The sequence below is a fragment of the Chaetura pelagica genome, unplaced genomic scaffold (assembly GCF_000747805.2).
Source record: "Chaetura pelagica isolate M959 unplaced genomic scaffold, ChaPel_1.0 scaffold147, whole genome shotgun sequence".
NCBI lineage: Eukaryota > Metazoa > Chordata > Aves > Apodiformes > Apodidae > Chaetura > Chaetura pelagica.
In genome coordinates, this window is record NW_009954194.1 from 4,691,887 (window position 1) to 4,706,365 (window position 14,479).

General features: G+C 35.7%; 1 protein-coding gene across 1 annotated transcript in view; it reads left to right on the forward strand.

Annotated features, from left to right (window-relative positions):
- Positions 1-8,668: 8,668 nt before the first annotated feature.
- KIAA0232 (KIAA0232 ortholog) overlaps positions 8,669-14,479 on the forward strand; it is a 50,262-nt gene continuing 44,451 nt past the window's right edge. Inside the window, 1 exon segment of the mRNA XM_010003118.1 lies at positions 8,669-8,899. Coding sequence (XP_010001420.1) covers positions 8,669-8,899 — 231 coding nt within the window.

Genomic DNA, 14,479 nt, shown 5'->3' on the forward strand with positions numbered 1-14,479 from the left:
GCTGGCAGTAGTTGTAATTAGTCAGTTACATACATAATTGTTTAAAGTTCATTTTTAGTGTGAAAAATGTTTACTTAAAATCCTTGCTGGTTTGTATTTTAAACTTGAAAAAAATATCCTAAGTTACCTGATAGGTATGATTATTTTTTTTTTCCAGATAGAATTTTAAAACAATGTAGTCTCATTTGAAGAAAGGAGTAAAACTGAGTTAAAACACCAGTTTTAAACAAGCTTGAAATTTAGTAAAGTTCCAGTCCAGGCAGTAAAAGAATAAACTGGAAAAATATTTTCTTATGGCTATTTACATTCATCGTTTTTTAAGAACAGAATAGAATTATTAGGACTCTACTGGTAGCTGGATAACCTTATTTGGACAAGTTCTTACTAAAATAATATAAAAGTTGCCGTAGTTAATGGCAGCTGGGCATTTGAAATTAGGGAAGCAGTATTTCATTCCTCTATATTCAGAAAGTCTAGAAATATCTTACAAGTTACTACATTTTATCAACATTTGAAGGTGTTTTTAACAATTATAAGCCCGTCTTAAAATTAATACTGAAATTTTTTGAGACATAATGCTTTTGGTTTGGGGAGGTGCAGGTTACAAGTATGCTGTACTTACATTTATCTGATACAACTGCACAACAACCTGTAGTATCAGAAGTAGTTTCATTTGTCAGATTTTATTTTGTCAGAATTTTTCTGTGGTTCCTCATATTTATTGAAATGGAAGCAGTAGTTATGTGCTGCGTAATTAAAGCAAAAATTGCTTTTGGGTTTTTTTTAATGCATCTTTAACATTGAATCTTGATGTCCTGAAAGTTTCCTGAGTGATGCTAAGAAATAACAATACTTGTTCTGTCTTAAAGGTAAAATAGGCATCCAAAATTATCAAGACACCTATTGAACTGTGTTCTGTGAAACTTACCAACTATTAGGGCCTATTAATTATTTTTTTAATCCTATTACATGTTGTGAAGAACTGCTTTCTTAGGTCTCCACTATACAGAGTTGCCTCTCTCAAGTCTGCTCTGTGTAATAGGAACCCTTTCACAAGAATCTGCTTATAGAAGCCATTTTCAAACCTTCTTCCAGTTCTGTAAATTGATGAAGTTATGGTATGTGGTGGACATAGTAGGCTGTAGCATGCTGTGACAGTTGGTCGCGGTGTTAGTGGGTTTTGCTGCTAGGTCATGCTTTTTCCTCTTCCATCTTGCCCCCCCGCCCCCCTAATTTACAAACGATACATTTTCCAGTTTATGTGACATGTTTCTTTTGAGAAAGTGGAGAGTATCCAGATTACTGAGAATTTGGGGTCTTGGATATGTAGCTGAACTCGTAGCATCTGCTAATTCTGCAGTCCATTAACAGATGTTTCCTATAGCTCTTTTTTTTGCTGAGAGGATTGATGTTCTGACATCTTAACAAAGTTCGTATGTGTTAATCAGGTGCAGATAACATGCAGCCCTGTGAGTGGATCAGCTAACTGAACTCCTCCAGCTACTTTTGTTTGAAGAATTCCTGTATTATAGTGAACATGGAAGTTTATAAGAACAGCTGTTCTGGTTCATACAAAGGCTTTGTCAAATCCAGTACTTGTCTGCAACAGCATCTGTAGGTGGGCTGTTAGGGACAAAAAAGAACAGGGAGAGTATATGTGATACCTCTCCTGAATAGTCCCTCAGTCTCACACTATTTTCAGCCTAGGGGATTTCCTGAGGCTGATGTAGTTGGAAATTCTCAAGGGATCTCTTGTTCAATTTCCTTTGAAGCCCATCTAATATTTTTTTTTTTTGAGTCCTCAGTATCTTTTGGGAAGGAATTCCTAATACCTGTTGTGTGAAGTTTTGTAGGTAGCTATTATTAACTCATAGATACTTTCAATTATAAAAATAAATAGAACCGCCAGTATCCCTCTATGATGAGGCTTGTTTTTGGTATTACAGGACCAGGGTTGCATGTTATGTGCCATATGTGTGCAAAACATTAAATCAGTGACACAAAGATGACTTATGTTTTGTTCTGTGATTTGCTATTTTGACTGCTGCTGAGTTTGAGCTTATAGTTTCATGAAATATCTAACATACTACTTAGATACTAATTAATAGCTCATGAATCGTTGTACTGTGTATTAATAGCATGAGGTTATTATTCCTTCTCTGTCTCATTTCAAATTTATCCATGCTGAATTTTGTTTGCCTTTTCAATGTCTGGTTCTGTTTTATACAGTCCTTCTGCGTTTTTTCAATTATTTTGTATTTAATATCCCAACCTTGTTGTTGCTTGGTAGCTTCTTGACTGTGTTGTCCATCCCATCTTCCAGGTTACTTACAAATTTGTTAAGCAATGCAGGTGCCAGTGCAGAATCCTTCAGAACTGTGCTTGTGACTCCCTTAGTGTCATCTTGTTTCTATCTCAGTTCTTTTACTTTGCTGCTCTAAAGTAAGTGAGGCTTATATAGTAGCTCTTGAATCCTTTGAGTAATTTCATTAAGCTTTTATACAGGATTGGAAGCTTCAGATTTTCATTTGGATAAGTGTTATGAAAATAAGCTTGCAGATTTACAAAAAAAAGAATCCTGCAATAACACTCACAGACTGGTTTCTGTCCCCTCTGTCGGTTCTTCACCGAGTTACACTAGAACCATCGCATAAGCCCAGCCTTGTTACACATTCCTAAAACATATCCATTACAAGTGAGACTGTCACCCTCACATTTCCCAGTAACACTTCTTAAAAATGGAATTTATGTGTGTTTCTAAAAGTTAAATCACAGAGCTCCTTCTATTCTTCCAACTGCTTCTTAGTGTTCCTTGCTTTAATTCCAGCCAGGTGTTTTTATCTGTGTTTGGCATGGCATGGCGATCCTTCTGAAGCTTTGTGGCAGAAGTTGTCTGAACTGGAATGGAGGGAGGGTTTTGTTTATAGCATAGGCATTAGCAGTTTTTTTGTTTTATGATAGTATTTCAGTGCCTTGGTCATGAATCAACTCCCTATTCTGCTGTTTATTTTACAATAGCATCAAACATCACCCATGCATAAAAAAGGTGTCCTTGCTGTGAAAACTAACAGCCAAATTTCTTATATTATTGTGAAATGTAATTAAAAAAACACAACACAACAACTTCTGAATTCACATGTCTTTTAAATGCCATGTGAATTTTTTTAAGGACACAGATTCCATTGTTTGCTAGATTTTAAATAGGCTTTGTTTCTGGGCTTTAACAGTGCCTGCCCCAGTGTGTGGCTATTTGGTTTGTATTTGAAGGATTTGTTTAGATTTTTTACTGAAAGAAACAAAAGAGAATTATGGTAAAATTGCTGATTCCTCCATAAGATAGAAGAACAATTTTGGACTTCTTTTACTATCAGATGATGCAAGCATGCTTATGATTATCAGTCTTCTACAAGGGACTGAAATTTACTGAAATGAATATATGATTTAGGTATGTTATTGACCAAACTTGATAAAATTTTCATTATTATGTACACTAATTAGGATTTGTGTATTTTTGCTACATGGAATTGTTAGGGAGTGGAAGGATTGTTTGCTTTTAATACAGCTATTCTGGGAAAAAAATACTACTTCTAAAAAACGTTGTCCTGGTAAAAAAGAAAAAAAAAAAGAAGTAAGAATTCTATAGTATTTTTTTTTTTCTTCTGTGCATTGAAAAATTTCCATACATTGTCAAAGCAGGGAGAAGATTTTTGAAAATGAGGAGTGCTAATTGTAGACTGTGTAATGCACTGGCATATTGCACAGAATAATAAGAGGAAAATTTGTACAAAACAGCAGTTACAACTTGACTGTTAGGTGAGAAAGTGTTTGGTCTAATTGTTGGCATATAGTAGTAGGCAGAAGGAAGCACTAGAAGCAGATGTTATCCCTCGTGGAAATGGAAGGAAGGAAAAAGATAGCATCTGTAGCTTTATCTAAGAGATCAACTTCTCTGAGGTAGATGTATCAAAATCTGTAGGCAGTAATTTTGAGGCTCAAGAGAATTTATTTGCAGATTATACAAATAAATAATGTGTTAGTTTTCAACTTCCTGCAAAATGTAGATCCTCTAATTTTTTTTCCACTGAGTGTAGACCCCAGTGTAGTGAATTTAAGCCTGCAGACAGTTTGCTTCCTTTTCAAGTTACCTTTCCATGATGTCCAAGAGTATTATGTTTACCTTAGTTTACCTGAAAGGGCCATAATAAAAGGTATGGTTTTTACTCTCCTATTGCAATGTTTTCTGTTACTTTAAGAGTTGATAGCAGGTCTATCTTTAAGAAAGCCTGAAAGCTTCTTAAAGCATTTAAGTCTACTTGTTTTTTTCATTGACAAAAAATGTTTGTTCGAAGCCTTGCCATGTGGATACATAATATTTAGATGCCTCTTGGTGCTGATAAAATACAGATGAGGTTACCTTAGATTAATTCACTGGGTTTTGTGGTTTGGCTTTGGTCACTGTTTTCCAGGATTAGAAACAATTTTGAAAGAAAAGGCCTGCCTGTTAAGATCCTTAAAATAACTTTTTTTGTTGTATTATGAAAGGTAATTATGGAGGAAGAAAAGCTGTTGAAGACATGGAAATGTTTGCCTGACATGAGCTTTTAGCCAGTATACTCTCCCTGTGGGTAGTCTGATAAGAAACAATATGTATGTTAGCACTTTCTTGGTGGGCTTGTATCAAGCTTTACTGAAGAGTGATTTAATTACTTTTTTCTTTTTTACTGCAGTCTTTGGTAACCTAGTGTAATTTGACACTCATTCCATTTGACACAACTGTCAAGAAGGTGTTAAAGAATTATTCAGTGTCCTTATCAATTAACTGGGTGAGGAGATTGAGTGCACCCTCAGCAAGTTTGCAGACAACACCAAATTGGGGGCTGGACAGGCTGGATTGATGGGCCAAGCGGCCAATTGTATTACATTTATTAAGAGTTGGGTCCAGCATTTTAGTCACGATAACCCCATGCAATTCTACAGGGTTGGGAAGAGTGGCTGGAAAGCTACCCAGCAGAAAAGGATCTGGGGCTGGTGGCTGACAGTCGGCTGAACGTGAGCCAGCAGTGTGCCCAGGTGGCCAAGAAGGTCAACACCATCGTGGCCTGCATCAGGAATAGTGCGACCAGCAGGAGTAGGTAGGTGATCGTGCCCCTGTACTCGGCACTGGTGAGGCTGCACCTCGAGTACTGTGTTCAGTTCTGGGCCCCTCACTACAGGAAGGACATTGAGGTGCTGGAGCACGTCCAAAGGAGAGCTCACAAGCTGGTGAAGGGTCTAGAGAACAAGTAATATGAGGAGCAGCTGAGGGAACTGGTGTTGTTTAGTCTGAAGAAAAGGAGACTGAGGGGAGACCTCGTTGCACTCTACAACCACTTGAAAGGAGGTTGTAGGGAGATGGGTGTTGGCCTCTTGTCCTATGTGAATAATGACAGGACCGGAAGAAATGACCTGAAGTTGTGGGAGGGGAGGTTTACATTGAATATGAGGAAGAATTTCTAAACTGAAAGAGTGGTGAGGCTCTGGAAGAGCCTGCACAGGGAAGTGGTTGAGTCGCCATCCTTAGTTATTCAAGAAATGTACAGGTGTTGCTCTTCAGGGCATGCTCTAGTGGCTGAGGTTTGGGTTTTTTTGTGGTTTTTGGTTTTTTTTGGTGGAGTTTGTGTGCTTGTTTATATTTGGTTGTTGGGGTTTTTTTTATACATTTTTTTGTGCTTTAATGGTTGGGCTAGGTGACCTCAGAGGTCCTTTCCAACCATGAGAATTCTGTGGTTTTGGGTCTCTCATTATTGTAGTATGAAGATAATCTTAAATTTTTATTTATTTATTTTTTAGTTATGCATTTGTTATGACAATACCTGTATTGCATCTAACTTAAGGGGAAGATGAGGATTATTTAGTATTAAAAAAAATTAATTTACTGTGCAGTAGCTGGAAATGGAGAATTCTTTCCAATGTGGTAGTTAAAAAAAAACTAGCGTTACACTAATCACTTGGGCTGTATTGCAGTCTCCCTGTACAGATAAGATGTGAGCATTGTGAGTATGGAGAAGGTTATATTTTACAAGATAGTGTGAAAAAAATTAAAAAGATATTATAATGTATTTGTCAGAAAATGTGATTTCTAAAATTGAGCTTTACATCTGTTAGGGGAAATGTTTGCTCCTTGCTTCTATTGATTTGATATTGAAAGCCTCTCTCTAGTACTGGAATGAGAAAATACTCTACGTGAAATTTTATTATAAAACATCATGGAAATATGTTTTAGACTTTCTGTAAGACAAAGTACTTGAGACAGTTGTAAAATAAGAACTCAAATATTATTTCAAAATTTTGTTTAGATTTCTGTTTTTTATATCATTTATATATTTTGAAACTTAATGTTAAAATAGGTAATTGGATATGGTATTCAAAAAAACAGGGCTACAATATTGGATCATCCTAGAAATTTCTTAATTCCTCTGATAATCTGTATCTTGCTGTCTCTCCTCTCTCCTTCCCATATTAAAAAGCAAGACACACTTTAACTGGTCAGCTATAGTAAATAAGATTTTGTCAGATCTCAAGCACTGAATTTTTCAAATGCCTTGTGAAAATACATTTTAAGATAGAAAAGAGATGTGACATTATCACCTTGTTCAGGGTAAAGCTGAGGAATAAACTCAGACCTTACTAGGTGCTAAGTATCTAAACCACATGTCTGAGTAAGTCTTAATTGAAGTGACTCAGTATCCAGAAGCCCTTTGTATTCCTAAATCATAGAATGGTTTGGTTTGGAAGAAGCCTTTAAAGATCATCTAGTCAAACTTCGCTGCACTGTGGGTATTTTCTCATACTTTCTGTTCTCTAATTACATGATGAAGCAGTAACCTCTAGGCCCTTTGCAGGATGTTTCCACCAAAGTTGTTTGTGCTAACTTAGAGATTCTAATATAAACAAGTTACTGACAAAGACTGAATACTCTTGCATTTCCTGCTTCTCAAAATAAGAATTGTCATCAGATAAGTAAGGTGGCTTTAGCGTAGCGTAGTGTTTTGTCAGCTTTAGCAACTGATGAGAATGGGTTTCTTTTTGATGATGTCACAGTTGACTCAATAAAGATCTGGAATATACAGTTGTACTTGGTTGGTGATGCAAAGAAAGCTCCTAAAAACTACGATCTTTTGTTGTGTGGACATAGGTGTCAGCTATAAGGTCAACTTTCAGTTTTGTTTGGCCACAAAACACATGCTGCCCACATGAAATGCTGCACACAGTGTATAGTTTAGATAGCTATATTAGGTGATATAACTATTTCCAGTGTCATACTAGATGATATCTCTCTTTCCAATATGTTGGTCATCTTGCTGGGGGTTTGAGACAAAACAGATTTTGTTTAGATCCTTTAGTCTTTGTTTCCTTTCAGTGAATGGATATTTCCTGCTAGGATTTGAGCTTTGTTTTCTGTTGCTGAGAAGCTGGAGGGGAGAGAGAAGGCCTGCATAAATGACAGATTGGCATGTAGTGGATTGGCAGACAGATGCAAAAACTGCTTTTTTGGACTGACTGAAAGGGCAGAATGCCTACGTGTGTGGTGCTTGCACCTTATGCCTCTTACTTAGCCAGATTGAATTGGGATTGTGGCTGATATAAGTCTTAGCACGGTTTATCTATTTTGGGATATGGTTTAGTGTGTAAGCTCTCAGGTAAGACTGATGTATGCTTTCTGTAAAGAGGGTTAAATGTTAAATCTGGCACTAATAAATTGTATTCTGCTCAAATTTTTTAAGTTATTCTAGAGATTTATGTTTTTATGTGGACTGATTTTGGATAATAAAATACTTTGCTGTCCTGAGGCAAGGCAAATATTGAAAGAAAAACAAGCAAACAAGCAAACCATGAAAATAGCAACTAGTTAGTGGTAGTATTTACAAAACTGGCCAGCTTAATTTCATAAATTCAGTGTTTTATAAACAAGACACTTTTTTCAATTCCAGAAATGGAAATTACTGCAAAACAGTAGGATTATATTTTCTTCCAGTGATGCAAGATATATATACTTATGCAAGCTAACGTAGATTGGGTTTTTTTTATCAAAGTAGTTTTGTTTTCAGCTGATAGTGAAATAAAATCTCAACTTTCCCATAATGCTAGGTCAAACTTGTATTTCAATCAACAGATTGGTTTTGAAGTCTTTAATGAGTCTCTTTTACTACATTAAAAAAATACGTTTTCTAAAAGTCATCTTTAAAGTTGGAATAATTCCTGTTACACATCAAAATGACACTGAGTGGATGTATTATATATGTGGATTAAGCAGTATGTAAATTACTGCTTTCTGCATTGGGTGTCTTTTTCACTGTTTAATATTATTCATGTATGGATACATATTATCACAACTTATCATTTTTTCCTCTTTATAGGTCCTGCTGGGGACTTGCATCTGGCCTCAATGTGAAATTAAGGTAGAAAAACACATCTACATATGTGTTTGCTATTAGGATTAGTTTATTCACTGGTCATGCCTGAAGAGTGATGTTCATCTCTAGACGGCTAACTGCCAGGAAATATAAATGATTGTCCTAGAAGTCAAGCCTCTCTCCTATTTACTGGAGTGAAAATCACCTCCAGATATCGACGGAATATCAACTACAGAAAATGCTTCACGTTAGAAGGATGCCAACCACCTAGATTCATGCGCCCTATCTGTACAGTTGTTGTGGATGGTTTGCCATCTGAAAGCTCCTCAAGCTCTTATCCAGGCCCTGTATCTGTTTCTGAAATGTCTCTGCTACATGCTTTGGGTCCAGTGCAGACCTGGCTGGGACAAGAGCTAGAGAAGTGTGGCATTGATGCCATGATTTATACTCGGTATGTCCTCAGTCTTCTGCTGCATGATAGCTATGACTACGACCTGCAGGAACAGGTATTTACATATTTTAGATGTTGTCCAGTGAAAGTGAGTTTTTGTATCAGTTATGTTTTGTGTATTATACGTGGGTATGGCTCAGATGGGGGGTTGGTTGTCTTTCAGTGTGTGGGTGGAAGAAGGGTGTAAACCACATGGGGATCAAGTTTGATGGATGAAGTGAGATTAACGTAGTTAATTTGCTGTACAAGCAATTACGTTAAACAAAATTTTCACATTGCTACAATTGATATCAGAATTATTAACAGTGAAACGTTCTGCATCATAAATGGCCTTCAGTATTTGTGAATATAAGGTTAATTTAATATTGGAACATTGGTAAACAAATGTCATTCTTGTAAACTGTGTCAAATTGGACTGCTTCACGCTAGTTTGTAGACTCAGCACTTCTCAAGGATTTAATCGTGTGCTATTTTCAGTAAGAATAAAAAAAGAACAATTTTTTTTTTAGTATTCAAGTATTTAAAATAAATTATTGCACATACATTATTCATCTCATCTGAAAGGATGTTAATGCTGAATCTTGATAAAAAATAAAACGCAGAAGAGTTGTGGAACAGTGAGCTGCTATGCTCTAATCAGAAGGGCAGGGGAGTAAAAGTCAAGCTGTGGATCGGATAGGCACAACTCTATAACTGTTTCCATTTTGTAATATAAAGTCCATTGCTGTGGAATTTATGTCCCTAGAATATACTTCTCAGTCTTAATTTCACCTCTTTTTTCTTTTTTTCTTAATTTTAATTTTATACATAATCAACCTATATAAAAGTACTTTTAATAGCAGAATTTTTCTGAATAAAGGATTCAGGGCATTTCTGGTGTTTTCAAGAAGGAGGATGCTGTTGATCATAGACTTTCTTATAAGGTGGCTGTGATTACAGGGGGAAGGAAAGAAAGCAAATACTTCTTATTTAGTGGCTTAATTTGTCTTTTTTGTTGCTGTTGTTTTGGTTGTACTTCACACATTGTTACCTAGGTGCTTCGGAACTTTATTTTCTAGTTTACCTTTTTAAAAATCCAGCAAGAGCAGAACACAGGGTATTATAGAATAGATGTAAATGTACCTGATGCAGACAAAAATTCATGTCAGATGCTGCCAATTTCTGAACTGTTAGCAACCACTGCTGTGCATAGAAGTCTTTGTGCTTGCATTGTGCAAAACAGAAATATTTACATGCAAAAGTGATTTTTGTTCAGAAGGTAATTGTGACTAAAGTACCAAAATTAGTTTTCATTTTATCAGTCTTTGCAAGAAGCAGGGTAACTGTAATATGAAAACTTAATTCAGTTTATTTCTCATTTTGATACTTTAACTGGATGCTTTATAGGTTAATAGCAGAACTTTAAGGAATGTGTCTGTTATTTTTCCAAGTTGATTATCTGAATCTAATCAGCCAAAAAGGGAAGAATACACGTGCTTGCAGGGTTGCCAAAACCTGTGTTGCTGAACGGGTGTTGTAGTACAAACGTACAGGGTATTTTTTGAATGACATTGAGATTTAGAGAAGCTGGAAGTTTCTATCCCACCTCCTCCAATTTCACTCTGCTTTAAAGTATTTTTATTGCGTTTGTTCCCTCTACTACAAATAACAGGTTTTAAAGTCTTCAGACCTACTATCAATTTAGTTTTGGGATGATACTCTGTAATAATGATTGCATGCGTATGTTGTGAAACCTACCTAATTATTTTCTCTAATACAGATTTCTTACATAGACAGTTGAGGAAATATGTTTGTTCTCTATTTTGTTATTTATTTTTAAATTTACTTCTATTTTACTTGTTGCCTATGGGTTATTTCCATGATCTGGCATTTTTAAATTAATTTTCTTTTAGCTAAGTAATTCAGAAACAAGAACATCTGTACTCTAAAGCAGATGTTTGCATATAAACAGTTTCAGTCCAGTTTTGGTGAGGGGTACAACATCTAAGACAAAGTACAGACAGGCATCACAGGAGAGTGCAGCTATCAAACATCTGTACGAGAAATAATTTAGGAGTAAAATACTGAGAGTTGCTGAGGTCCTTTAATTTATTAGATTAATTCCCATGCTAGAGCTGGTTCTTTCCATCTGCAGATTTTTTTCTTCCATATGATTCCTTTGATCCTTGAGAGAGATGACAGAATTTTCAGGGAAAGAACTGTTCTCAACAGTGGGTTTATTGCAGTGATTTCTCTCCCAACTCAGAGCTACAAAGAGGATAGATAGAGGCTCTCTTTAGAAGGAGCCACACAAAGAAGTCAAAAGACGTGTACCAGTTGTGCTGGGTGAAGTTTCATTTTGATATGAGAAATAATTTTATTATTATTATTATTATTTTTTCTTTTTTTAGTAGCGTGAACAATTCATTCACTGGAACAGCCTCCTCAGGAATGCGATAGAGTCCCTGTGGTTGGAGGTTTTGAAGATGCAGTAGGACAGGGTGCTAGACAATCTTACCTAAGCTTCCTTTCCCTGTAAAGGGAGGCCCAGATGATCTTTCCAGGGCCCTTCCAGCCTGCACTGTTCTGTGATTCTGTGATTCTTTGCTTCTACAGCTCTGTTTCTGTGGGAAGTGATTAGCCATCACTTCTGAAAAATATGGCAATTACTTCTGCTTTGAACAGATGGAAAGGATTGTGTGGACTCTGAACACCTTTGATGGGGTTACATATATATGAACAACCTCTGCAATGTGCTTATTTTTTGGGGTGCTTAAGAGGACATCTTCATCTGATGGATACTGTGTAAATCATCTTCCTGCTGCAAACTGAAGTTAAGGTCATTTAACATATTTCCACCTCAGAATGTTGATGACATCATTAGCATTGTTTTATTTGCCTCAGGGAGCCTCCTTTCATGCTTGCTTTATAGTGTTTTGGTGTCATCAACAGTAGCAGGGAAGTGGAACTCTCAAGTCCTGGGCTAATATTTTGTCAGCACAGAAATAATTTAAAATAAAAAATGAATGAAAAAACATCCCTACCCGTACTAGGCGTACTGAGCTATTTAAGACATCAGTTTTACTGTGTTATCAGTCACTTACGTCTACATTTAAAATAAGTATTAAAAAAGAATATGGGAGTCTTAATTGACTATGTTTAGAATAAGCAGAATAGCTCTTCTGGTTTGTTAGTAATATATAACATGTAGTTTCTGGTCTTGATTCTGCTGCACATTTCTATGGCTTTGATCACTTGACTTCCTTTAGTATTGTCTGTCTCTCTATGGTGGGGTAGGTTGATACGTGGATAAAAGAGAAAATGTGTTTATGGATTTTGTGTGTGCAGTTAAGCATTTTTTGTTTTGTTTGCTTTGGGTATTTTTGTGTGTGAGTCTGTTTTCTAGTTGTCTTTATGGGTGTTTTTTGTTTTTGTTTATTTTTATTATTACTACTGTTAATTCCATACCTTAAACACTTAGAGTGGTCTCTGTTGGCTATGATTATATGGACACAGACTCAATACTGTAATATGATAGATCAATAAGTGCTGAGTTTTCAGAGACTTGATAGAGGCTTTTTACAAGTACTTGTATGTGGGGCTGTAGTGGGAGGCAGAAGCCAGAAGACAGAGGTGAAAGTAAAACCCTAATACACTGTGACCAAATTTTACTGGAATGTTTGTAGTTTTTATTCTTCCTCATTGACTTGAACTGAAATATCTATTAAAATATTAGGAAGATTGATCAGCAGGTATGTTTTTCCCAGCTGTGTTTCAAAGTACTAGAGATCATTCAAGAAAGGAATCGTTTTTTATGGTAAATTACACTGTGGCACCAAGATCTTCCAGAGCAGCTATTGTTATACATACATTAAACATACCTATCAAAATTACTGTCATGCCTCCTAAATATACACACTTTAAATGTTTGGTGTTTTTCTGTTGTTTTTTTTTTTAATACTCAAGTACTGAAGTTAACACAGCAAGATGTTCGTAGAAATAGTTTGGGTTTTTTGTGGCTAGTTAGTCTAGGTCTGTCATGTCAGAAGACAAGTAAGGACTTCAGTGATAGATATGCCTTTTTTTTTTTCCTCTAGAAATGAAGGTGTTTCTTGCTTATGAACTTTCTAGAGAATGAGTCACAAATTCATTTGCATATGAATTAGTTGTCTACATGGTCAAACTTACTGAAGGAATCTGTTTAACCATGTTATATTAATTATTTAGGTATGTTAGGGTTTTTTGTTTTGTTTGTGTTTTTAAGATTTGAGCCCTATCAGTGGTCTCTGCTCAGAATGTTTGGAAACCACTGGTATTTTGTTCTGAGGTAGATGACCTTTTAGCTGCTTTTGATCTACTAAGGAAAAGCTCATAAAATTGGTGTGGATTTTAAAGACTGTGTAATGGTAACTAAGGTGCAGAACGTTTCTCTTTCATATGCTGTCATAATTTGCATTTTGTTACTGATTTTTCATCTTTTGGATTAAAGGGTAAATTAAGGAGGAAAACCCATGAAATTACTGCCAAATCTTTCACTTTTGGGGACCCAAAGAATTGCTTTCAGGGGAGATCTGAACATTGTGGGATAGCCTTTTGAGTTCAGCTTGAAGTGATTTTTTAATCAGAATGCCTTGCTCTTAGTTTCCTAATGTTAATCCAGCTACGTGCTTTTAAGATTACTGATTGTCATTTGATTGTAATTAAAAGTATATTTGTAGATACACACATTCTCAATCCAGTGTTTGATATAGTAAATACTTCGTTAAGGTAGCGTATCGGTGTGAAGTGCACAGATATGTTTCATGTGAAACATGATTTCATTGATCTTTATTTGTACAGTATTAAAACCAGTGTTCTGTGTTGTATCTTTTATTTTATGCTTACTTTTTTTAAGCATAGCTGTTTCTGAATATAACAAGTTAATATTTGTATTGCCTGCAGACTGTTTTCCCTTCTGAAGGGATGCAGCCTTTATGTAAAACAAACCCAATCAAACAAAAAACAAACCCAACAGCTAGACACTGTGAGAGAGAGGCTTTGTTTGTAAGCCTTTGGTCATGCAGCATGAAGGTCTAAATGCATTTGTTATCCATACTTTCCATATCAAGGGTCTTCTTTTGCTTTTGATCTACTTTCAACTAATTTTTAGAAGCTGACATTGTTTTCTGACCCTAAGAAGTAAAAATCCTTAAAAAAATATAAAAAAATACGTTCCTAACTCTCAGAATCAAGTAACTGTTGCACTGTAAACTGTGTTCTTCTTTGACCAGCATGAGATTTTTCCTTTTGATTTTTCAGTGAAGAGAGAGGGTTTCACTCTAGAATACTCAATATTTGTAAGCTGATTTAAAGTAGTTCTGTTCAGGTAATCTTTTACATGGACCTACAGAAAAAGTCTTCAGAATGATAGCTACACTTCTGCTGACTCTCTGATTATAGTTTTTATTCTTGCTTTTTCATCATTAGCACATACATACTTTAAAGTCCAAAATGTAGTTTACTTTTTCATATTAAGAGAATAACAGAGTGGTGAGAAAAAGACCTCAGCCTACCCATGGTAGATTTTAGGTCTTTACTCTGTTTTTATCTCTGTAAATGCTTCTGGCCTAGCACTCTGAACTGGAGTGGGTATATTACTGCCAACTCTTCTGTATTT